The 23,226-nt window shown below is 36.2% G+C and overlaps 2 protein-coding genes across 3 annotated transcripts in view; both read left to right on the top strand.

The window, feature by feature from the left end:
* Nucleotides 1-20,938, top strand: part of SETDB2 (SET domain, bifurcated 2) — a 51,151-nt gene extending 30,213 nt beyond the window's left edge. The window contains exons 7-15 of the mRNA XM_012723267.1: nt 2,234-2,797; nt 7,459-7,575; nt 8,650-8,819; nt 10,498-10,714; nt 11,180-11,279; nt 12,520-12,613; nt 15,494-15,837; nt 18,918-19,006; nt 19,560-20,938. Of these exons, the coding sequence (XP_012578721.1) occupies nt 2,234-2,797; nt 7,459-7,575; nt 8,650-8,819; nt 10,498-10,714; nt 11,180-11,279; nt 12,520-12,613; nt 15,494-15,837; nt 18,918-19,006; nt 19,560-19,677 (1,813 nt within the window). The 3' untranslated portion in view covers nt 19,678-20,938. The remainder of the gene's footprint in view (nt 1-2,233; nt 2,798-7,458; nt 7,576-8,649; nt 8,820-10,497; nt 10,715-11,179; nt 11,280-12,519; nt 12,614-15,493; nt 15,838-18,917; nt 19,007-19,559) is intronic.
* A 2,103-nt stretch (nt 20,939-23,041) lies between these two features.
* Nucleotides 23,042-23,226, top strand: part of PHF11 (PHD finger protein 11) — a 23,926-nt gene continuing 23,741 nt past the window's right edge. For both annotated transcript variants that reach the window (XM_012723266.1, XM_004680347.2), the window contains exon 1: nt 23,042-23,193. In XM_012723266.1, the coding sequence (XP_012578720.1) occupies nt 23,082-23,193 (112 nt within the window). In that variant the 5' untranslated portion in view covers nt 23,042-23,081. The remainder of the gene's footprint in view (nt 23,194-23,226) is intronic.

The following is a 23,226-nucleotide window of genomic DNA, read 5'->3' as shown; positions in this document are numbered from 1 at the left end:
GTGAAAGAAGAAACCTCTCATGCCATCACCATAATCCCGTGCACTTCCCCCCTACTCCCCTGTTTTTGAGATCAGTCATTTTTTAATGAGAGAAATATACTCATGTGCCTTTGAATCTTTTATTAATAAAGTTAGCTTTTAAGGTAGATTCCTGTTGATTTAGTAATTCCTCTTAAAAGAATGTATCATAAGGTAGTAATCAAGAATATGGTTAAGGATTTATGTATGAGGATGTTCATCGAAGAAGTAACAGAATATTGGAAGCATATCCAACATTAAAAATTTGTAAGTAAGTTATAACACTAAATTATAGTATTAGATTGTCAGAAATCCAAAAGTATCTAAAGCCATTGATGGGTATAGCTCTACAACACAGGCTTTCTCATAAATTGCTGGAGGAGCTGACCCATGGAGACCAATTTGTCGAAACTGGTAGGTAATCTATGTACCCTGTGACTTTGCACTCCAGTTTCTGGGAATATTTTCTACAGGAACATCTTTACATGTATGAAGTTGTTATGCATAGGTTATGCATTCCATCATGACTTGTAAGTGCAAGAGATTGGAAATAGTTGAGGACTAGGTAAACTAGAATTTATGCAGAGATTCACTATATAGCTGGAGATCAGGAACATTGTATCTGCAATCAGTATAGTAGTGACTAGCTACCAGGGGCTATTTAAATCTGAATTGAAAAAAAAATGCAATTTAAAATTCAGTTCTTTGATTTTTCTAGCCACATTTTTAAAGTGAATTGAGGCTACCTACTTGGTAAATACAGCCAGAATACTTCCATCAATAAAAAATGTTGTATTGGACAGTGCTTCTTTGTATAGTGTGTATAAAAATACATTTAAGATGCTAGGTGGATTGAATTTATAGAAAAAAGTTTAGTTGATACAGCTATTGAAGAGTAGAAGCATAAAAGATTCTTGATGAATTATTTTTTAACTAGCCTTTACTGTTTTTGCAGGCAAACTTGAGCCAAGCATGCCTGAAATGTAACCTTCCTCAACTCATTGAATAGTGCATGAGCTAAATTCGCTGGGTGCTGTAGTAAAAAGTTAAAGCAGTAATCACATATTTTTTTTAAATTCTGAACTTAGGTAGTGGTAAATAAGAAAGGCATTTCATCTTTGTCCTTTTCCCTGGTACTTAGCTTCCAAAACCTTCAGAATCTCCTGAGAGATCTGAATGTCTTTAACGTACTAATGAGATAATGCTTGGTAAGGACTTCCAGTTTAGCTTTAGAAGGGGCTGGTGGCTTCATTAGGAATTCCGAATTTTTATTCCTGTCTCCCAACTTCCAGAGAGGGAAGAAGGAGTAGAGATTGAGGTAATCATCAGCAGCCAGTGATTGAAACAACAGTGCTTGTATAATGAAATCTCCATAAAAACCTCTCTAAATAGCAGATTTCCCGAAGCTTCCTGGATGGTAATTACATTATGGTATTGCCAGGGTGGTTTTTTTTTTTTTTTTTTAAAGATTTATTTATTTGTACATACAGAACCGGGGTACAGGCTAGAGGCTCAGGGGCGGTGAGAGGCCTCACCAGAGACAGAGCGGGGAGCAGAACAGGCAGACCGACGAAGCACACTGCTGAGGGGAGCAGCGGGTGGGTCAGGAGAGGTCTGCCACACCATGTGGTCACCTCCGGGGCAGGCGGGAATCGAACTCATGTGGAAGTGGCCTTAGCTTCTCAGTGCAGTGCTCTAACCCGCTACGCCACCAGGGAGGGCCTGCCAGGGTGGTTTTTATGGAGAGGATATGGAGCCTTGTCTTATGTCTCTTCCATTTGACTATTCTGAATTATTTTATTATAAGCTGGTAATAATAAAGTGCTTTCTGAGTTCTGTGATTTCATTTTAGAAAATTATCACACCAGGTCAGTCAAAAGTATGGGTGTCCTGACACCCGTGTGTGGCATCAGAGTGAGGCATCTTGTGGTACTGAGTCCTTTAATTTGTGTAATCTGACACTGATTCCAGGTAAACAGTATCAGAATTGTGTTGGACATTTGAGTTGAAAAATTGATGTCCTGATAAGGAAATAAAACTATGATACAACCCTTATAGTTGCAGTACACAATGAAATATTTATTTCAGAGTCTGGTATACTTTAATGTTGTCTAAGTATAATAACTAATTACCACCTTAATGTGCAGTGTTTTTTTTAAAAGGGGAATTTTACTATGTTTGAGATACTAATAATTAATTAATTAATTTTAAACAGATCTACAAAAAATAAGGAAGTCTCTCCTTTGGAAAATAAAGTTGCAGACTTTAGAGAGAAAGAATCATCTTTGAGTTTGCCTTACCAAAGTCATGACTGCTCTCGTGCCTGTCTGATGAAAATGCCATCAACTTTCAGAGGAGAAAACCCTCTGCAGCTACCAATCAAATGCCACTTCCAAAGAAGACATGCAAAGACAAATTCTCATTCTTCAGCGCTCCATGTGAGTTATAAAACTCCTTGTGGAAGGAGTCTACGAAACATGGAAGAAGTTTTTCGTTACCTGCTTGAGACAGAGTGTAACTTTTTGTTTACAGATAACTTTTCTTTCAATACCTATGTTCAGTTGACTCGGAATTATCCAAAGCAAGAAGATATTGTTTCTGATATGGATATTAGCAATGGAATGGAATCAGTACCTATTTCTTTCTGTAATGAAATTGACAATAGAAAGCTTCCACAGTTTAAGTACAGAAAGACTATGTGGCCACGAGCATATTACCTGAACAATTTTTCCAACATGTTTACTGATTCATGTGACTGTTCTGAGGGCTGTATAGACATGTGAGTAGAAAAACATTTCAAAAAATCTTCTGAATGTAGGGGAGCTTGTCAAGAAGTCCTTTGTATTAATTTGCCTGTCTTTTTAAAACTTGTTCACCAAGAATCTAAAATGGAAAGGTACTTCCTCTTATTATCAGTAGGAAACACTTTGCCAAAAATTGTAGTAATCTGAAAATAAGTTCTTCCAAAGATGAACATTTTCTTTGATATAGTACCATGATCATATAGTTCATGCCATGAAGTAGTACTAGACACTGTGATAAGTGTTTTATATACTTTCTGTTTGATGATCTTAAAACCCCATGGCACAGGTAATATTTCCTTGTTACAGGTGAGGAAGTCAAGAAGCCAATTAAATCTTTGGAAACCATTTAGTTTTATAGCATTTGTACATGTATTTGTAGGTAGTTATATAGAGCATCTCATTGGATTATATATATTTAGTATAAATTTGGCTACTTGTTCTAGGTAAGAGAAAACAAGTGAGAGAAGACATAGTTTTATATCATATGATTTTTGCCATCTGATCAGTTAGAGTGTAAGGTGATAGGCATATATTTGCTGCCTCCTCAATTTGGTTCAGTCCTTTAGGCCTGTGAAAGAAGAAACCTCTCACAGTGCCAAGGTTTATTCTGCCTAAAATTAAGTTTAGTTTTCGTAAGCATTGTCTCTAAATATAATCCAGCTACATCTGGCCAAGCCTAGTCTCTTTCAATACTGGAGAAAAAAAAAACAAAAACCAGCTTTTGGGTAATTTTTATGTTTTGGCCAGTTTATAGAATTTTTAAAAAAAGATTTATTTATGCATTACAGGAACTGGGGTACAGGCCAGAAGTGCTGGGCAGAAGGGAAGGTGGTGAGAGGATTCAGGAGAGACAGAGTGGGGAACAGAACAGGCAGATTAAAATACTCTGCTGAGGGGAGCAGTGGGCAAGATAGGAGAGGTCTGCTATGCCATGTGGGTCACCTCCCTGCCCAGGGATTGAACTCATACTGCAGTGGCTGTGGATACCTTCATAGTGCTGTGCTTTAACCCATTGTGCCACTATAGGGAGGGCCCTATAGAACTTTTTAAAGGATAGTTTTAATTATATGTTATTTTTGCCTTCAGACTATAGAAAATAATATTCATATAACATGTACCACTAGTATACATCCATTGCATCTATTGGTTAAAAATAACATAATAGAAATTACAAAAGTAAGCAGAGGGCTTCAAGCCTACTGAGATCTGGGAATGGACTGTCTCCAGGTATTCTAATCCTTACAGAATAGAAATTAAACATGAATGGCAGAGGGTGGACACTGAGCTCTCCAGGGAACTAGAAACAGGTACCTGCACAAGACTCGTAGCAGGATCTGGAATTGTGTTAGCAATAGCCAGGTTTAGTGCTGTGAAAACCATAGGTCAGGCCTAGAGAAATGGGAAGCTAGTAATGAACAGCTACCAGGGGAACACATAGGAATAACCCCATGTATGATATGAATTTCACGGTAAGGATAATATAAGCAGTGTTAAGTCCCAACAATGGTAATATTCACAATTGAAGAATCAGAAGTAAACGTAGAATCTGATTGAAAGGACTTTACGTGTGTTTTAAGTGTCCAAAGAGATAAAACATAATAGCATCCATGAAATAAAAAGTGAATTATTAAAAGGGGAAAAAAGGCTTATATGAAAGAACTGTTAAAAATAAAACATAGGATCACTGATGGTGTAAAAGCACACTTGTAAAGGTTTGAATCTATAACTCCTAAAATAGAATTATGTAAACCAACTAACTCAAAAATAAGGGGGGGGGGAGAAATAGGGTCATTGAAGTTAAAAAAAAGGTAGATTAATTAGTGGGGTTGAGATAACTAGAAGAAAGAATTGGTAAAAAAAAAAATAAGAAAGAAAGAAACCTCCCAGAATTCAGAGAGAGGTAGATATGGGGAAAATAGGTTATAGATTAAAAAATACAAAGTATTAAATGAGAAATTCCAGCATACATCAGAGAAGAAAGGAGCAACAATAGAGGTAAAGTCAAGAATTTTTTAGAATTGAAGAAAAGCAGGAATCCTCACAGGCAAAAGTTTGTGTACCAACAACAGAAAATAACTTGTAAATCTAATTATATCATGATACAACTTAAAGAGTAACTCTCAAATGGTATTAGAAAAGAGAAAAACTAGAACTGATAATCTGCCTTTTAATCAGAAATAACAAAAAGTACATTAGCTGAAAATGCTAAAGGAAAATAAATGTTTTAACTAGATTTCTCTAGTTAAAACATTTTAACTAGGGGAGAGGCTGTTCAACCGATTACACAGCCATTGAATACTTGCATGTCTGTTTCTAGGACTAGTGCTTTTAAGCTTATCTAGAGCATTTACCAAAGTATAGGTTCTAGTGGGATATAAAACCATACGGCATGACAACAATCAGTTTTTAAATTAAGGTATAGAAGTTAGCCAAGTTCATCAAACACAGTAAGAGTAAAGTTTCATGCCACTGTTTCATTTTATACAAGAAACACATATAAAATAAATACATAGACCAGCGTGGATTTTGTGAGTTCAGACAACAATAAAACAAGTCACACAGTTTTCTTTTTCCTAATGCTTCTAAAGGTTATGTTTACACCACATTGTGATTTCTTAATGTATGATGTTTAAAAATTACTATACATATCTTAATTTACCAAGTACTTTGATACTCAAAAATTCTAACTATCATCTGAGTATTGAGTGAGTCTTAATCTTTTTACTGGTGGAGGGTCTTATCCTGATGTTGACAGCTGCTGACTGATGAGCATAGTGGTTACTAGAAGTTGGGATCACAGTGGCAATTTCTTAAAATAGATGATAGTGAAGTTTGCCACATTGAATTTAATTTAAACCAGAAGCTAAAAATGACTTAAGCATGCCAAAAGTTGAGATAGACCGAAAGCTAGGTCTCTTATGTCAGTTAGCCAAAGTTCTTGAAGGGAATTAAATGTGCTACTCCATACAAATAAGAAAAAGAAACAATCTTACCGTTGATAGGAAGAAAGCCTGAGTGGTCCCGATGGAAAAATCAAACCAGTCACAATTTTTCCTTAAATCAAAGCCTAATCCAGATTAGGACCCTAACTTTTAATTCTTTGAAGGCCTAGAGGTGAGGAAGTCACAGAAGGCAAGCTTGAAATAGCAGAGATTGTATCATGAGGTTTAAAGGAAGAATCAATGTCTACAACACAAAAGTACAAGGTGAGGCAGCCAGTGCTGAGGTATAGAAGTTACTTAAAATTATCTAGAAGATCTAGCTAAAGTAAGATGATAAGGTGGCTACACCAAACAAGATTTTCATTGTAGATGAAACAGTTCAGATTGGAAGAAAATACCATCTAGGACTTTTATTGCTAGAGAAAGCACTGCCTGGCTCCAAAGCTTCAGAGGACAGGCTGGCTCTTGTTAGAGGCTAATGCAGCTAGAGAATTTAAGGTGACGCCAATGCACCTAAAGTGTTCCAGAGACCCCTGATTCCTTAAAAATGATACCAAGTCTACTCTGCCTGTGCAAATGAAACAAAGTCTGGGGGACAGGACATCTGTTTACAACATGGTTTATTAAACATTGTAAGCCCATTGTTGAGGGAGTCAAGTTATGCAGAGATTTTGACTATGCGGGATTGGTGCCACTAACTCCCATGTTGTTCAACAGTTATATATCTAAATACTGTGGGAAAAGTTAAAAGGAATTGGTGGACTTCCCAGGTTAAGTCTCAACACTAGCACAGCTAATGCCTGAGTGCAACCCCTCGCTAGGGAGCTAACCCCTATAGGGCCCAGCAGACTTCTCCTGTCTCAACCGCTGCTGCCCTTAGCAGTGTGTGTCAGTAAATCTGCCTTTCTGCTCCCCACTCTGTCTCTGGTGAATCCTCTTACCCCCACACCTCTGGCAGGTTCTTTTATGCATAAATAAAAAATAAATATTTAAAAAGGGAAAGAAAAATATGATAGTATCCAGCATTAGTCTCTCCATTCTGTTTTCATAACATTGAAGGTAAGGATTTTTAAGTCATCTGTAGAACAGTGTATACCCTTCTGAGTTTAACACACATAAGCTTATTCATTTTAGGAGACTTAGGAGAATTTTCACAAACCTATTGAATAGGAAATGAAGTGATTTTGAAAGCTAAAGAAAACTCATATAGTTAAGTATTTAATGAACAGATAGAGGTATAGGGTAATTTATATGTAAACTTTTTTTAAAAAAAACGGTTATGCATACAGAACTGGGGTACAGGTCAGAGGTATAGGCAGGTGCAAGGATTCATCAGAGACAGAGCGGGGAACAGATCAGGCAGCTCAACAAAGTACACTGCTGACGGGAGCAGCGAGCAGGTCCGGAGAGATGTGCCTTGCCATGTGGATCACCTCCGGGGTGGGCATCAAACTCCACTAAAACCAGCTTCATAGTGCTGTACTTATTAACCCGTTGCACCACCAGGGAGGGCCCTATATGTATAAACTTTTAGTAAATATCTTTAAAGAGATCTGTTTAGGGGAATCCAGCTAGCTGTCTGAGCCAAATGACTGTTTTAAATAGTTATATTCTTTGCTATTTACACTTTTATTAAAATAATCTCTTGATTTTTTTTTTTTATTTTGACATTTCCAACCATTGCTTTTCTTTAGAACAAAATGTGCATGTCTTCAACTGACAGCAAGGAATGCCGAGGCTTGCCCTTTGTCAAGTAATAAAGTAATCACTGGATATAAATATAAAAGACTGCAGAGACAAATATCTACTGGGTAAGATACCTTGAGGATTTGTTGCAGGGTGTTTGTGTTTTTCAAGGTGGGTACTTTATTTTTGTGGTCTATAGTCTATCATGTTTTTAATTTCTTATACCAAAAATCTAAATTATGAAATTAAACCCAGCTCCTATATATTCTTAGACTCACAGAGCACACACTTGTATCATACTTCATGTACTGAACACTTGCCCACTAGAATGGGCACTCAAGTGGGATAGTGTAGGGATTACCCTATTTTGGGCAGCCATTTCTCCTCTGAGCAAAGATTATCCAAGAATTGGGATTTTCAACCTTTCCAGGTTATTAAAAAGTAAGCAGGAACCAAAAAAATTTTCTCCCTAGACCTTCTTCTAGACATTTCCTTCTTAGACATTCCTAGTCATCTTTTACTTTTATTAAACTAATTTAGGTTTATTAAGCCAATGTTCATTTACAACACTGTGTTTGAGAATAGGTTCATACCTCTACAAATGTATGCTATCACACTGTATCCATTACCCAAAATCCCAATACTCCTATACCATAGTCCACTGAGCCTCCCTGCCTTTGTTCCATCCTCCTTTCTGGTAACCTGAATCCTCCTTTCTGCAACCAGATTTCAAGGGTTTATTTCGCTTGTCTCCTTTGTTGTTTATATACCACACATACGTGAAATCTTCCAGTGTTTGTCATTCTCCTTCTGACTTACTTCACTTACCATTAATCCTCTCTAATTTCATCCATGTTGTCACAAATGGCAAAATTTCATCTTTTTTACTAGTCATTTTAAAAAAGCTAACATTTTACATGTGCCTGGAATTATCTCACATTGTAAATAAGACTCAATATTTACCAAACAACCCTATCATATAACTGCCTTTTTAAAAAATGGAAAATCAGAGTCCAGAGAGATTAAATAATTAATTCAAGGTTACAGCACTGGTAAATACGGGAACTATATGTAAACCCATGTAGTCTAGTATCCTTCACAGTCTGCTTTCTTTGGTAATTACTACTGAGGTAACAATATAAACTGCTTTTGCTTTTAAATTAAGATGTCTAATTTTCTCTTGCATCTTTTATTGGCAGCATTTATGAATGCAACTTCTTGTGCAAGTGTAATCGACAAATGTGTCAAAACCGAGTTGTCCAACATGGACCTCAAGTGAGGCTACAGGTGTTCAAAACTGAGAAGAAGGGATGGGGAGTACGATGTCTAGATGACATTGACAGAGGCACATTTATTTGCATTTATTCAGGTAAGCAAAGGTTTATTTTCAAATTACTCTCTCGTAAAACCTGTATTTCTGCATCCCAAGTTTACTAGTTAGGGCCATTGGGATCTTATACCAAGGATAAGAATAACAACATGGAAGAGCATTAGAGGAAGGCACATGATTGGGAAACTGCACTGAATGAATGAAGTAAATAAATGTCTTAGAGGGTACCAGGTGTTCTAGAAAAGAAAAACTCAAAGATAAAATTTGATTATTGTGTAAGGCACTTTTTGGGGGTCTGCATGGCTACAGATGCTTTGGGGTAAGGAAATAAAACTTTTTAAGTAGGAAAACTAAATATTGACTTGCTATGGTAAAGATTATCATTTAAAGACTATCTTTGTTCAATGTTTTAGGCTATTAGAATTTAACATGAATTTTTTTATTTATATGTATTTTTTACATCATTGTTCATTTTTACACAATGCATGCTTCTGTGCTTTCTCCTTCCAGGTGTATCCCCTCTAAAGTTCCCCCACCAATTTACCCGTGAACCATTACTAAAGACTTGTGTTCTTCTTTCCTCTTAAGTTAATTTTCTAATAAATACCTGTTTGTGATGAATGAGGCAGTCAAGTAACTCACTCCATTTTAGGGACTTGACTTGTGCATTCTTAGTGCATTGCTCATTCTTTTGGGTCCCAGCCTCCAGGCCAAACACATTAGTTATCTGTAGCCTTGTCTGTCTTGTCTGTTTACCTGAGTGTCTGGAAAAAGCCTCACTTTATTACAAGCACCATAAAATGAAAAAGACTAGAGAAATACAACTCTAGAATTAGTCTAGGGCAGTTACACTGGACTGAGTCTTTGCAGCTAGGCAGCGGGAATCAGCAATCCTTCTCTTCTAGAGTTCCAGTACAATAATTACCAGAATTGAGAATAGCCACATCTGAATTCCTGCCACATACCACTTACAAACACCTAGTAAACAACATACTTAGATGTTCATCTCATCTTTCTCAAAATACCACTTGGGTGAAAATTAGTTACTTTTAAAATGCTAAATGTTAATATAGCCAGTATCACTGTCTTTATCTGCAATGCTTAAAAATGCACTTAAAGTGTCTCTGATAGATAAGTTATCTATCCAATAGATAATTTTAACTTGGTAACTCTAATTTTGAGTTGCTTAGAAGAAAATGCATTAAATTTTCAAACAAAGAGTTTAAATGCTATAATAAGATTTAATACATGATCAATAAGTGCATGTTACCACCGGTTTAAATAAGTTACTTTGTAAGGTATATAGATTTTAGTAAACCATTTACTGTATTTGCCAGCTATAATTTTAAGATTAGAGTTCACCTTTCTTATTTTTAAAGTGCTTTCTGATCTGTATTTTTGTTTTATATTATTGAAACTAAGTCTTGTCTCTTTCATGTTACAACAAAGCAGGTAAATGTTTTCTTTAGATGACTTGGACGCCCAATGGTCATCCAATATGTTTCATATTTGTTCATATACTGACAAATATGAAATCTCATTTATCTTTTTTTATCATCTCTTGCAATAGATGTCTAAGATGAGTTGATGTGTTTATCTCCATTCTAGAAATAAGGTATAATTTCATGGGACTCTTTAATAATGGAACAGAATAGAAATTCCCCATTGTTGTTATTATCTTTTGTCTTTGTTAAACTTCTTTGTTTTTTTCTTTTAGGAAGATTACTAAGCAGATCTAACTCTGAGAAACCTAATGCTTTTGATGAAAACAGAAAAGAGAATATTACAAAAAATAATTTCTCAAAAAAGAGAAAAATAGAAATTGCAGATTGTGAGGTTGAAGTTATCCCATTAGAATTGAAAACATGTGCTAGAAGTGCTGAGACTGAGACGTGTTCATCTAAATTCAGCAATAATCCACAGAAGTCCATTATGTAAGTAAGATCTTAGAAACCAGTCAAGATTGATCTATGTAGATCAACAGTGGTTCTTTTTCTTTCTTACTTTCCTCCCCCACTCTTTATACTAGCATATATAAACTTACTTCACAGTTGTTAAGTTTAATAGTGTAGAAATCTGGGATATTTAAAATTTAAAAATCTAGCCAATATATTTCACTTCTGGAGGCTTACCTAACTTCATAATTTTAATCAGATTCTTATGGATGCCCTATTTTCATGTTGTTTTAATTTTCTATCCCCATTTTATTTGCAACATTGCATAGCTTTTTTTTTTTTTTTTCATTTCTTAACATGCTAGAAAGAACTGACTTTAAAATATTCTGTTTCCTTCTATTGAGGTTTAGATATAGATGTCTATTCTTGGATTAATTTCTATATTTCAAGGTCCAATAAAGAAAATTTTGTGATATGAGAAATAACTTTTTTTTTCCTTTTCAGAAAAATGAAATGTAACTCTGTGACAAGAATTCAATGTCATTCAGTCATTAGAAGTCCTAAAGCCAAGACAGTCATAATTCAGCCCAATGGAAAAAAGATGGTAAAAACTACAAAATGTATATGAGGCCCTTCTGAGAACATTAACCCTTCCTTCATCTTACTTTTACTTTGTTCATATTGTTTGTGTTACTTAACAATGTGTAGGATTGCTTTTTTTTGTTTTGAAATGGATCTGTTGTTGAAGTGTTAGGGTTATGTTCTGTTTACTTAGTGTCCTCCATACTAGTTTACATGCTCCCAACAGATACGTATTGGTCATGATCTGACAGTGTGTTCCAGTGAGATGGAGAGCTGTCCAGTTCAGTGAATTTGTAGGAAAAGCTAAAGTATTTAGGATAATGAGGTAATATTGTTAGATGTAGGAGAAAGAAGAGATGTAACCTAATGAAATGGTCATCCAGGAAGAAACATTTTACATAGTAGCCACTTTTCACCCCAAACTGAGAAATATAAACAGTTATAAAGTCTAACCTTAGAGCAAAAAAGGAACACAGCAAGAATGAACAGAGGCAGTCATAATAGTAATTCACAATAGGGCTTGTTGATGTAAACTAAAAACTCTACTCTGAGTAATATACCCTCTCACTATTAACATAGATGATACCTCATACCTCCTCACTATCACAGCATTATAAAGATTGGTCTATGGAATTACATAGGCCTGGAGTTGACCAACAACTCTGCTTTTTACTAGTTGGGTGATCTCTCCATGTCTACATTTCTTTATCTGTAAGACGAGGATAATAGTGTCTCTCCTTATTATATTAAGGATTAAATGAGATAGACATCAGAAACTTAGTGTAGCACAATGCTTGGCATCTAAGTATTTAGTAAATGTTGATTAAGTAATTGAATAATAATAGTAATAAGGGCCAACATTTACTAAGCAGATAATTGAGTGCCAAGCATTGTTGTAAGTTAAAAGTTATATTACCATTTAAAATGACTACACTGTCTGTAAAGGTTAACCTTTTCTGAAGTAGAAGTAGCATTTGTCTTTCCACAGCTTATAGTTGAATCCTAATTTACAATATGGTATCAGAATTAAGGGCTACAAACAGATGTATTTAAATTTTGAATTTTAATTCCTACAGAATGTTCTACCAAAAACACAGAGACCCACCATTCCAAAGATTCCTTATGATACCAATTTTAAGGCTTTTCAAAACTAATCTCATAGCTACAACATGTGAAGAGCAACACTTTATGAAAGAGGCCTAACTGTAGAATTCTTTTTCCTGAGCTAGAAAGTAAAGACATGTTCCTTGGTTTCTTTTAAGGGATTTGCTTCTGCAGAATCCGTCATCTCACAAAATAGTGATGAATGTAAACTAGCCCAAATATATCCAAAGTCTAAAGACAACGAAATGAAAGGTAGGTCTTCTTTCACTCCATGATTGCCTATTTCTTCTACCGTTTTGTCTCTTGCTCAATACTGTGTCTCCATTTTCTCAGACTTGTTAACAAACATGCTGCATTCATCACAAAAGTTATTGTTTGTCTAGATCAGAGGTTGCAAACTATGGTTTGTGGACCAAATCTCACCCCCCACCTGTTTATGTAAGTTCAATGATCTACGATGATTTTTACCATTCTAAATAACAAAAGAGAAAATTAATATTTTGTGACCTTTGAAAATTGCATGAAATTAAAATTTCATTATTCTTAAATAAAGTTTTGCTAGAACATGACCACATTAATTAATTTACAATTGCCTGTGCCTACTTCCATGTTACAATAACAGAGCTGAGCAGTCATGACAGAGACCATTTGGCCCAACAAAGTCAACAAGTATTCCTTATAGAGGTTTGCTGACTGCTGGTCTAGATGCTAACGTGACATAACGATAGGAGAGGGGTACATAGCCATGAGTCTTCAATGTCCACAGTGTTCTCCATGGCTTTGGAATTTTGTCCAAAACAGCCATTTCCTAACTCTTAATTTGAAACTCATTTATTCCATTTGATATGCATTCATACTTTTGAATACTGCCCACAAAATACTTACATTATTGGATAAGGAATATGATTAAGGAGTTTATCTTCCAAAGTATTATTTGTAAAACACATCATTCCCCTGTGTACTCTAGCCAACACTGCTGTAGAGGATGCCCAACAAAAAAGTAAAATTTGCTACACTGAGTGCTTGTCATTTGGTGGCACCTACTCTACCATAATAGTACAACCTCACAAAACTGGACATTGGTGTTTTTGCATTTCAGTATGTCCCTCAGTGGGGAGACATTGGCTAAGAGATGAACCCTTTTTGAAGAAATGACCAATGATTAGCCTCGAGGTTAATTGTATCTCCTTCACCAACTCCTCATCTGGTCTTAAAGAATAGAGGTTGAGGGGTGGGGGTAAGGTAGCTTCTTGACAAAAAATGACATTTATGTATTATAATTATTTCAGCATTATAGGGGAGGAAATTGTCTTTCCTCTGTTCATCTTAGGTATCTAGTTGGAAGATAGAGGTTTGATAGCAAAGTTCATATGTAGATTCTCTGGCCTACAGTCTGATAAAGGTCTTTCTTAGTAAATAGAGGAACATCTTTGTGAATTTTTGTCCTGTTTTTAGATAGGTAGAGGGAAGGTCGAGAAGTTTCTTTGAGTGCTGCTAATTTCCGTTAGCTCAAAATAATTCTGTTAAAGAAGCGTATTTTAGGAAGATTTTCATCACCATTTTAGGTTTGTGAACTGTAATAAGTACTATAGCTTGGGATTTTAGACATTTGCTATCACCTCATGGGGCAGCAGAGTTGGAGGAAGCATGGGATGAGGGAGAGATTAGTAAAACTCTGTGTGGAACAATGAGAAGCCTAGAGGGGCTGCACTGGAAGTAATGTGCAGCCCCATCCAAAGGCCTCGCCGCTGAGTGCACAGGTAGGGAATGCACTTGTGTGGGTGATGGGATCAGAGATGTAATCTAGTGTGGAGTGACTAAGGGCTCTTGCCTGGGTGCGCCATTATACCCGCCAGTCTAAACATATTATCTCTATTCTGATGCCTGCCTGCTGTTTTCAGCATTACTGGTTTTCCACATACTAGGATGTTTGCCCTTGATGAGAGGGCTTCTGCATGACTCTACACCTAGCTGACAAGCAGGCACTCTGGGCATCAAGACCATATTCCCAAGGAGGAGCTGAGGATTCTACAATTTGCATTGACTCTGCAGCATATATATAACAGATACTGCATATATACTGTTGTGACTCATAAGTAACCCATCACTAGATTATGAGTATATGTAGAAACAGTAGTAACAGTTATAATTAAATCAGTAGCATTTTGATTTTAGAGAAATGTAATTTCTGTGTTCCATTGAGATAGATGGCATACTTACTCCATTTGATAAGCATTCATACTTTGAATACTGCCCCCAAAGTAATTATATTATTAAATAAGGAATATGATTAAGAGTTCATCATTTTTAAAAGATGTTATTTATACATACAAGAACTGGGGTACATGCCAGAGATGTGGAGGTGGGGTGAGAGGATTTACCAGAGACAGTGGGGAACAGAACAGGCGGATTGACTGAAATACAGTGCTGAGGGGAGCAGTAGGCAGGACAGGAGAGGTCTGCTATACTGTGTGGGTCACCCCCCTGGCCAGGGATTGAAGTTGTGCTGCAGTGGCTGTGGACATCTTCATAGTGCTTTTAACCCATTGTGCCACCGGGGAGGGCCCAGGAGTTCATCTTCTAAAGTATTATTGTTTGTAAAAATATATTTGTTGAGTAGTTATCTAGCAAAAACACCAAATACTAATATGTACAAAACCCATAGCAATACAGCTGTTGCTATTGGAACTTACAGTGAGTGAATCCAACAGTCTTTTTAGACATTTCATTGGTATCTTAAAGGTATAGAAGGCTCCCTAAACACCCACTCTATTACAGCTGTTTATAATTTACTTAAATACAGATTCTGAAGGTAAGTCAGTTTGTGAGTAGAGATTAAATATAGTAATAGGCAGCAACATGAATATTCTTACAAAGGCATTATATGAGCAGAAGCAGACTTTGACGCCAGATGTTTCTTGGTTTGCTCTCAATTTCTCATTGTAATTGTGGGTCTGGTGAATATTTTAATATGTTAGAGCCTCAACGTTTTCATTTGTAAAATTAGAGCATTGTCTACCTTAACACATTGCAAGGACTTAAAGCAACTAGCATTTAATTAGTATTGTTAATCTCAGTGCTTTTGCTTAGTTAAGTATATTTCCTGACAATTCCTCCCAAAATGTTTATTAGAGGATACAAGCTCAAACCCAGTTGAAGATTCTGAAGACAATCTGCTGATTGAATCAGATGTGATAGATATAACTAAATGTAGAGAAAAAACTCCACCAGGGGGCAGATGTAATAACCAAGCAACAACATTGGATAATCTGAGTTTTAGAAAGGAGTTGGCAGTTCAAACACAAAAGCCCCAACAGGAAGTGTCTCCAGCATATCAGAACCAGCACGTCTTTTGTGATAAAGAGTTGCCAAGTGAAATCAAGAATACTTCATTTGATTGTCTAAAAAAATTCAATAAAGGGAATGTGTTTTTATTGGATGCCACAAAAGAAGGAAATGTGGGCCGCTTCCTTAATGTGAGTATATGGGCTGAGGTGTGCTTTTTTTTTTTAAGTGATTTAATAGTTTTGTGTACAAAACAGTGCATTTATCAGAGTGTTATGTTTTACTATTTTGCTCCCTTTTTAAAAAATTCCCAAGCCACAGTTATTTTTTATTTTTGTTTATGTGAATGCTTGGGATATATATAATGAGATACATTTTCATTTATAATGAGAAATGTTTATGATTCCTCTGATTATAAGGTTAACTGATGCTTACGACTACTGTTATCTTCATGATAAAAGAGGTAATTTATATTATTTGTCTTCTGTCCTGTGTTGGATAGAACTGGCATTACCTAAGTCTTTTCCATTAAACTTCTATAGTGCCACCTACCATAGTATGTGATTATCAAAAGATCTGTGGTTCCAGGAATCCTCTAGAAAAAAAAAAAAAAAAACAATTTTCAATGTCTTTATAGTCTTTGAAGAACTGGTAGTTTAGAAGTCCAGAACTACCTCATGGGAAGCTGAGCCATGCTCTGCTGCATGCCCCCTAATATGTGGGCTCTGCTTTGTCCTTGTTTATCATACCTGGAAGAGTGAAAGGAGACTTGGCAGGAGGACAAGAACTTTGATTCCCTCCAGACATCCTTTGGAAAAGACTACTGAAACAAACTCACCCTGGATGTGGCCTTAATTTTTCTCTTTGTATCAGAGCTCTTCATCCCTCTGGTAGAATTAACAGGATATGTTGCTTAGACTTTTCCCTAGGGAAAAGGGAAGGGAAGCTTACATGGCCTGTGATTCTTATATGTATCTCCCTTGATACCTCTAAGTTCAACACCTCTTTAAAATGTGACCTATGAGTAGCTTGAAATTTATGTGCAGCGTTAATTTTACATATAGTTCAGTTGCCTTCAGAAGCAGGGATATTAGATCAAAATATTTAAAAACTAAGAATATTTTCCTTGCTAAGTATAACTGCTTATTTAACTCCTTAACCTCTGTGCTACTTAGGAGGATACTTGATTAATAAGAAATAGAATCTTCTTCTTTCCTTTATCTCCCAACTGCTGTTCTCTATTCCACTCTGACTACTTCTACACTATTGCCAACATGTCAGAAATCACTAAACTTGGTAGGAGAACAATTAATGAAACATTTCCAGCAAAGGACTGTAATGGATTTATTTCCCATCTTTATTTTAATAGTAGTTATACCAGAATGATAACATTCCAGCAAGGTCTTGACATTGTAGGAGAAAAGAACTTAACTCATTCTCTCTCTCTTGCCCTCCTGCACCTCTCTTGTTTATTAATTTTTCTGCATAGATAACATATTCACATTATTTCAAAGTTGAACAAAATTAAAGACATACAAAATGCATACTATTTCTGTTTCATGAAAGATTTAAGCCTTCCAAATAGGCACCATGAGTTAAACTCACTGGCCCACTTTGAAAAAAATGTATTGGGCCCTCTCTGGTGGTGCTGCACTGTGAAGCTTAGCCAAGCTGTGGCTACGTCAGTGCAAGTTCAGTCCCCACCCCAGAGGTGTCCCACATGGCCAGCAGACCTCTCCTGTCTCCCCTGCTGTTCTCCTCAGCAGTGTACTTTGTTGATCTGCATGCTCTGCTCCCTACTGTGTCTCTGGTGAATCCTCTCACTGCCCCTGCACCTTTGGCCTGCACCCCATTTCCGTATGTATAAATAGATAAAATTTTTAAAAGAAAACATATGAATAGGAAGTTATTGAATTAAGTGTTCAAGGAATATTATGAGCATTTAATCCCTTTATGTGTGATGATAGATGAAGATGTAAAAATGGCAGCTACTGGGCAACTGAATAATACTGGAATGGTGCTAATAGGAAATAACATCATCATGTTTGAAACTTTGGGACAAGAACAAAAGATTGCTTGTGTCCAGCAGAGAAATCAGTTGCAACTCATGCCTCCTTTTCAAAGGGTTTGTTTAACTATGATGTAAAACTCAAATCTTATGCATCTTAATATTAAAACATTTTTGTTACATTAAAAAAAGAATAAATGAGAAATACTATACCTCCTCCATTCACTTTGTCCCCGTATCACTTATTATGGTAAAATTATTTTAATGAAAATAGTAGCTTTAAATAATAAGTAGTAACTTTTAGGTTTTTTCTTAAATGAGTTATGTGTGTATCATTAGGCAGACATAAGTAAGTGTCAATATATAATCCTATTTCTCCTTTCTTAACATTAAAAAAAAATATCATGTAACATGTAGGATACATCCCATGTATCCTACCTCTTGTTTTCTTAATTGACAGTATACCCTGGATATCTTTCCATATGAAATACATACCTCCTTATTATTATTATTTTTAATGCATACAAGAACTGAGGGGTAGGCCAGTGGTTGGAGCGGGTGTGGGTGAGAGGATTCACTAGAGCCACAGTGGGGAGCAGAACACACTATTGAAATACACTGCTGAGGGGAGCAGTGGTTGAGAAGGAGAGGTCTGCTCCACCATGTGGGCCACCTCCCTGGCTAGTAGACCCTGGGGATTAAAATCATACTGCAGTGGCTGCAAATGGTTTGATGGCCCAGTGTCTTTAACCCTTGCATCACCAGTGAGGCCCCCTTCTTATTTTTGTTTGTTTCTATCCGTAACTTTATATAGAATCCATTGGGCGGCTATACTAAATGTCTGTTCCCTTCAGACATTTGGTTATTTCCAAAGTTTTCTCTTGTAAGTGTACTCAGTGAATACTCTTACATGTAAACACATGTATAGAAGTACCTGTAGACTGCATTCCCAGATGTGGAATTGTTGAATCAAAGGAAACTGCATTTATAATCTAAATATGGTCAATTATAGTCTGCTGGCACTTATACCATTTTTTATTTATCAGTAAGATATAAGTGTCAGAAGCTATTCTGAATGGGTTTCTTCTATTAACAGAATTATAATGAGTTAATGTATTTTAATGTTTGTACAAAAAACGGAAGAAACAACAATTAGTGAGTTGTGTTTGAAACGGTGTGGTATTGTAATGTTTATCAAACCAGAGCATCAAACTTTATGCAATATCTAACCTGTTTGTTTTTGGCTTTTTTTTTTTTTAACAGCATAGTTGTTGCCCAAATCTTTTGGTACAAAATGTTTTTGTAGAAACACATGATAGAAATTTTCCATCAGTGGCATTCTTCACTAACAGGTTTGAATTTTTTTTCTATGATTTAATTTTACAAATTACTTTTAAAAAGGGAAAATATTGAAAAGAAGATATGTACTATAACTCCTAATATCAGGTCCCCTACAATAGTCAGTTGCCCCAAATCTGCTAATTAATAAGATTTTAAAGAGCTGAAATTTCAGTTATTTTTCCTCTGAGAGTTTGTGCACAAAAGGGATAAAAATGGCAGCTCTCACTCAGTTCAATGCAGGGAGTAAATGACCCAGAATACTACCTGTTCTTTAAGTCAGAACTGCACCTTCCTACCACAGTGCTAGCCTCATTACTTCTCAGGGTTCTACTATTCAAAAAACTTACTCCATTTCTCATGATTATTGACAGATTTTTTTTCTTAGGATGTTAGCAGATTTGAAAGTAAGCACAAATGACTAGTAAAGAGCATTCCTAGTTGGTGGGTGTTGGGAAAAGAAAAGTATTTTTGCAGATGGCTAATGATGTGAATATGAAAACTGATATAATCAAGTTATGCTCGTTTGGTAGTTTTTTGATTATTTTTAAAATTTCTCCTTTCTAGGTATGTGAAAGCAAGAACAGAACTAACATGGGATTACGGTTATGAAGCTGGGACTGTGCCTGAGAAAGAAATTCTATGCCAATGTGGAGTTAATAAGTGTAGGAAAAAAATATTATAAATCTGTAGCTAATGCTTATTTATAAAATTAACTTACCAAGCTGAAATTAGTGCCATACAAAAGAACCTTCAGTCATCAGTGGAATTAACTAAGGTTGTGATCCACCAAGAGAATTCCACTCTGGTTACCCTCATTTGGACGGGGAGGGAATGGTTTGTGTGATTTAGAAATGCTGGGAACAAAGTAAGAACATTTTCTTATGAGTATCTCTTTTTCTTTTTGCTGTTTAACTTTACATGAGTTGGATGGAAGTGTATATTTTATATGAAAATATCACTGTACAATTTGTAACTTATTTGTAAATTATATATTAAGAAAAACAGTTGTCATAGTAGAACTTAGTTCTTAGTTGCTTTTGTGATTATCTTTGAGTCAGTGCCCTGAAAAGGCCAAATTTCACATCTGTATCTACAAAATTTGTTTAATTCTTGGCAAAATAATTTACCATTATGAGCCCATATAGTGGGATACAAAGTTTGAGGAGTATGTAAAAACTGACTTTATGCTTATTACTCACAAGCAATTTAACAGTACTTGGAGAAGCATGTGCTGGGTCCACGAAGCATTGAACCATGAAACCACTTCAGAGATTATGGTGACTCTTTAAAGTGAAAACTTCCATAGCATCTCTTTATACAATACAAACACAAAAAAGTGGGACTAGAAACCTGGAGGAATTAGAATTTTTTTTTGTTATTTAGGCAAGAATTTCACTTATAAAAACAAAACCAAGCAATTCTACTGAGCTGCAAAGTCAGAAACAGTCCCTTGGACTCCCTGGACATGATGTGTAGTGTTTTAGAGAAAAAGAAGAAGAGTACTATGATTACCTTCTGTTGATCAATTAAAGGAAAAGGGACTGATCAAAATTAATTTTATCCATAACAAGATGTACTCTAGTTACCAAGAACTTCCCTCTTGGAACCAGATTACTTACTCAAAAGGGAGTAATTACAATTAGTTTTGCTTTGGGAGAGATTATATGGTAGGTTCACCCCCCCCCATTTGATTCTAATTTGTTACCTTTCAAACAAAATATACTCTACGATTAGATCTAATTTAATGTATTTGAAATTATGAACTAGATAAAATTTAACTTGCATTTCGGAGAATTGGAAACCAAAGAACTAGGAACAGGAGCAAAAGATAACAGCTTGCATATAGAGGAAGTTGAAAGTTTCTTTTAGAAGATTCATAATAAAAATGCAGGAATTTGGGTCCTCCCTGGTGGCGCAGCGGGCTAAAGCACTGCACTACAAAGGTTAAGCCACTTCCGTATGAGTTCGATTCCGCCTGCCTGGGAGGTGACCGCGGGAGGTGACCACATGGCGTGGCAGACCTCTCCTTACCTGCCCGCTGCTCCCCTCAGCAGTGTACTTCATTGATCTGCGTATTCTGCTCCCCACTCTGCCTCTGGTGAAGCCTCTCACCCTCTGCATCTCTGGCCTGTACCCCAGTCCTATATGAATAAATAAATCTTTTTTTAAAATGCAGGAATTTTAGGTGGTGCACGAACATTGATTAGTACACAATACAATTTTGTGCAGAAATCCTGACATCTCGATCTGTTTCAGTCTGTGTTGGCTCAGCATTACCATCTTCCTCTGTTCTGGAGATTCCCTAGTTTTTCTGTTTCATGTTTGTTCCACTTAATCCCATTATTTCTCTTTTTCTTGGTTTAACTCCAGAGATAGGTAAAGCGCATTCTCCAATAGCTTTTGAAAAGGAAAAAAATGAAAGACAAGTATTTTGAGACCTTGCTTGTTTGAAAATACTACTTTACTCTTCTTGATTGCTATTTTGGTAGGGTATAGGCTTCACTTACTTTCATGCCCATTTTGAAGGCATTTGCCTACAAAGGTTGCTGCTGAGAGGTCTGAAAATGTCCTTCCACCCAGGCTCCAGGATGACTGTTGGAAGTCAGATGTGATTCTATCCCTTATGTTCCCTTCATATGTAGATTTTTTTTGTCTCGAAGTTTATAGCATAGTCTTGCTCCAGCATTATTCCTCATAAGGTTCCATTTATTAAGCACTTGTTCTCAGTGCTTGGTAGAATCTCCCAATAGGAAAACTTTGTCTATCAGTTTAGGAAAATTTTCTTGACTATTTCTTTAATAATTTATTTATCTGTTCTCTTTCTAGAATTCTCTTAAGTAGATATTAAATCTCCACAATTGGTTCCCTGACTTTCTTATATTTTCACTTCCAGCTCCATCTTGCTGTACTTTCTGGGAGATGTCCTCAGCTTAATCTTCCAGTTTGTCTATTGTTTTTATTTTCCTGGTCTCATCTTTTTAATTTCTAGACCTCTCTTTTCTGTGTGTTCCTTAAGATCACCCTGTCTTTGGTTCATTTTGTGTCCTCTCTCTTAGAAAATACTATTTATTTATTTATGCATCCACATATATACATTTATAACTGTTTTTCTTTTTCCTGCATTTTCTGTGCTCCACAAAAGTTTTTTTTTTTTAAATTATAGACTTTCCTCAGTGATCTTGACTATTTATACTTAAGCACGGAATGCTAACAATTTGAGATTATAGGGGAAGAGGCTCATCAACTGCTTCACCATGACCTAGCTAATCTATTAAATTTCAGTCTTTCTAAAACTTTCTTTTTGGCCTGCCAAAGAATATTCTTACATCTCCTTATTAAAGGGCAAAAATCTTTACTGCCAGAGACTCATCTTTTCCTTGTGCAGCTCCGAAATCTTGCTTGTGCAATCTATTTATTTGACACAATTATTTAAGTTAAACTTTTTTATGTTTGTTTTCTGCTGTCCCCAGTTTGCCACCTTTCCTCTTTTTAAAATTTAAAATTACAAAATCTCTGCAAGTTCTCCTTTGATATGCTGCTTTTCCAGAACATATTTTAACTGTAATTTAATTATATGCATTTATATTACCTACATGAATATTTGTTATATGCACTGAAAAACCTCAGCTTGTATGGTGCTTTGTACCCCATGGGTGCTAAATAAAAGCTTGTGACCTTGTGACCGGCAACTGGAATTACAGTCAGTTAATTATGCATCTCTTTTGTGATACACATACTTCCCCAAACTCTTTGATAAAATTGTAGAAGAAACTGGTAACCCTTTCTGAAGAACAATCATTTCTCCTGCTGTACCCAGTGTGACCCACCTTTTCTCTGATTACTAGAAAACGGGGCAGAGTGAGGAGCCCCTGGAGTATTTTGTTAAAAACAAAAATCAAATTCAGATTCAAATCTGTAGAAGACTCATGCTCCAGTTAAAGAACCCCATCTACAAAACTAAAGTCACCTCATTGGGGACTTTCCTCTAGGTAGGGGGAAATCAGTGTAAAGATTTGACGAAAACGAAACTGTTGGTGAACTTCCTTCCGGAATCTCGGATGGAAGATTGTCAGCCCAGAGACAGCCATGGATCTCGAGTCCCCTTCCCGGACCGAGTCTGAGTACTGGTCCGAGTCGGCCAGCGGTGCTAGTAGAGCTGCTGTGGAGGATTTGCCCTACTCGTTCCCCCACCCTACTGGTGAGTGCCTGGAGGTAGGCCGGCCGGCGGGCG

The sequence above is a fragment of the Condylura cristata genome, unplaced genomic scaffold (genome assembly GCF_000260355.1).
Source record: "Condylura cristata isolate star-nosed mole 26May11 unplaced genomic scaffold, ConCri1.0 scaffold00010, whole genome shotgun sequence".
Lineage (NCBI taxonomy): Eukaryota > Metazoa > Chordata > Mammalia > Eulipotyphla > Talpidae > Condylura > Condylura cristata.
The sequence above is the reverse complement of the archived record's forward strand: the minus strand, read 5'-3'. Positions and strand labels throughout refer to the sequence as shown.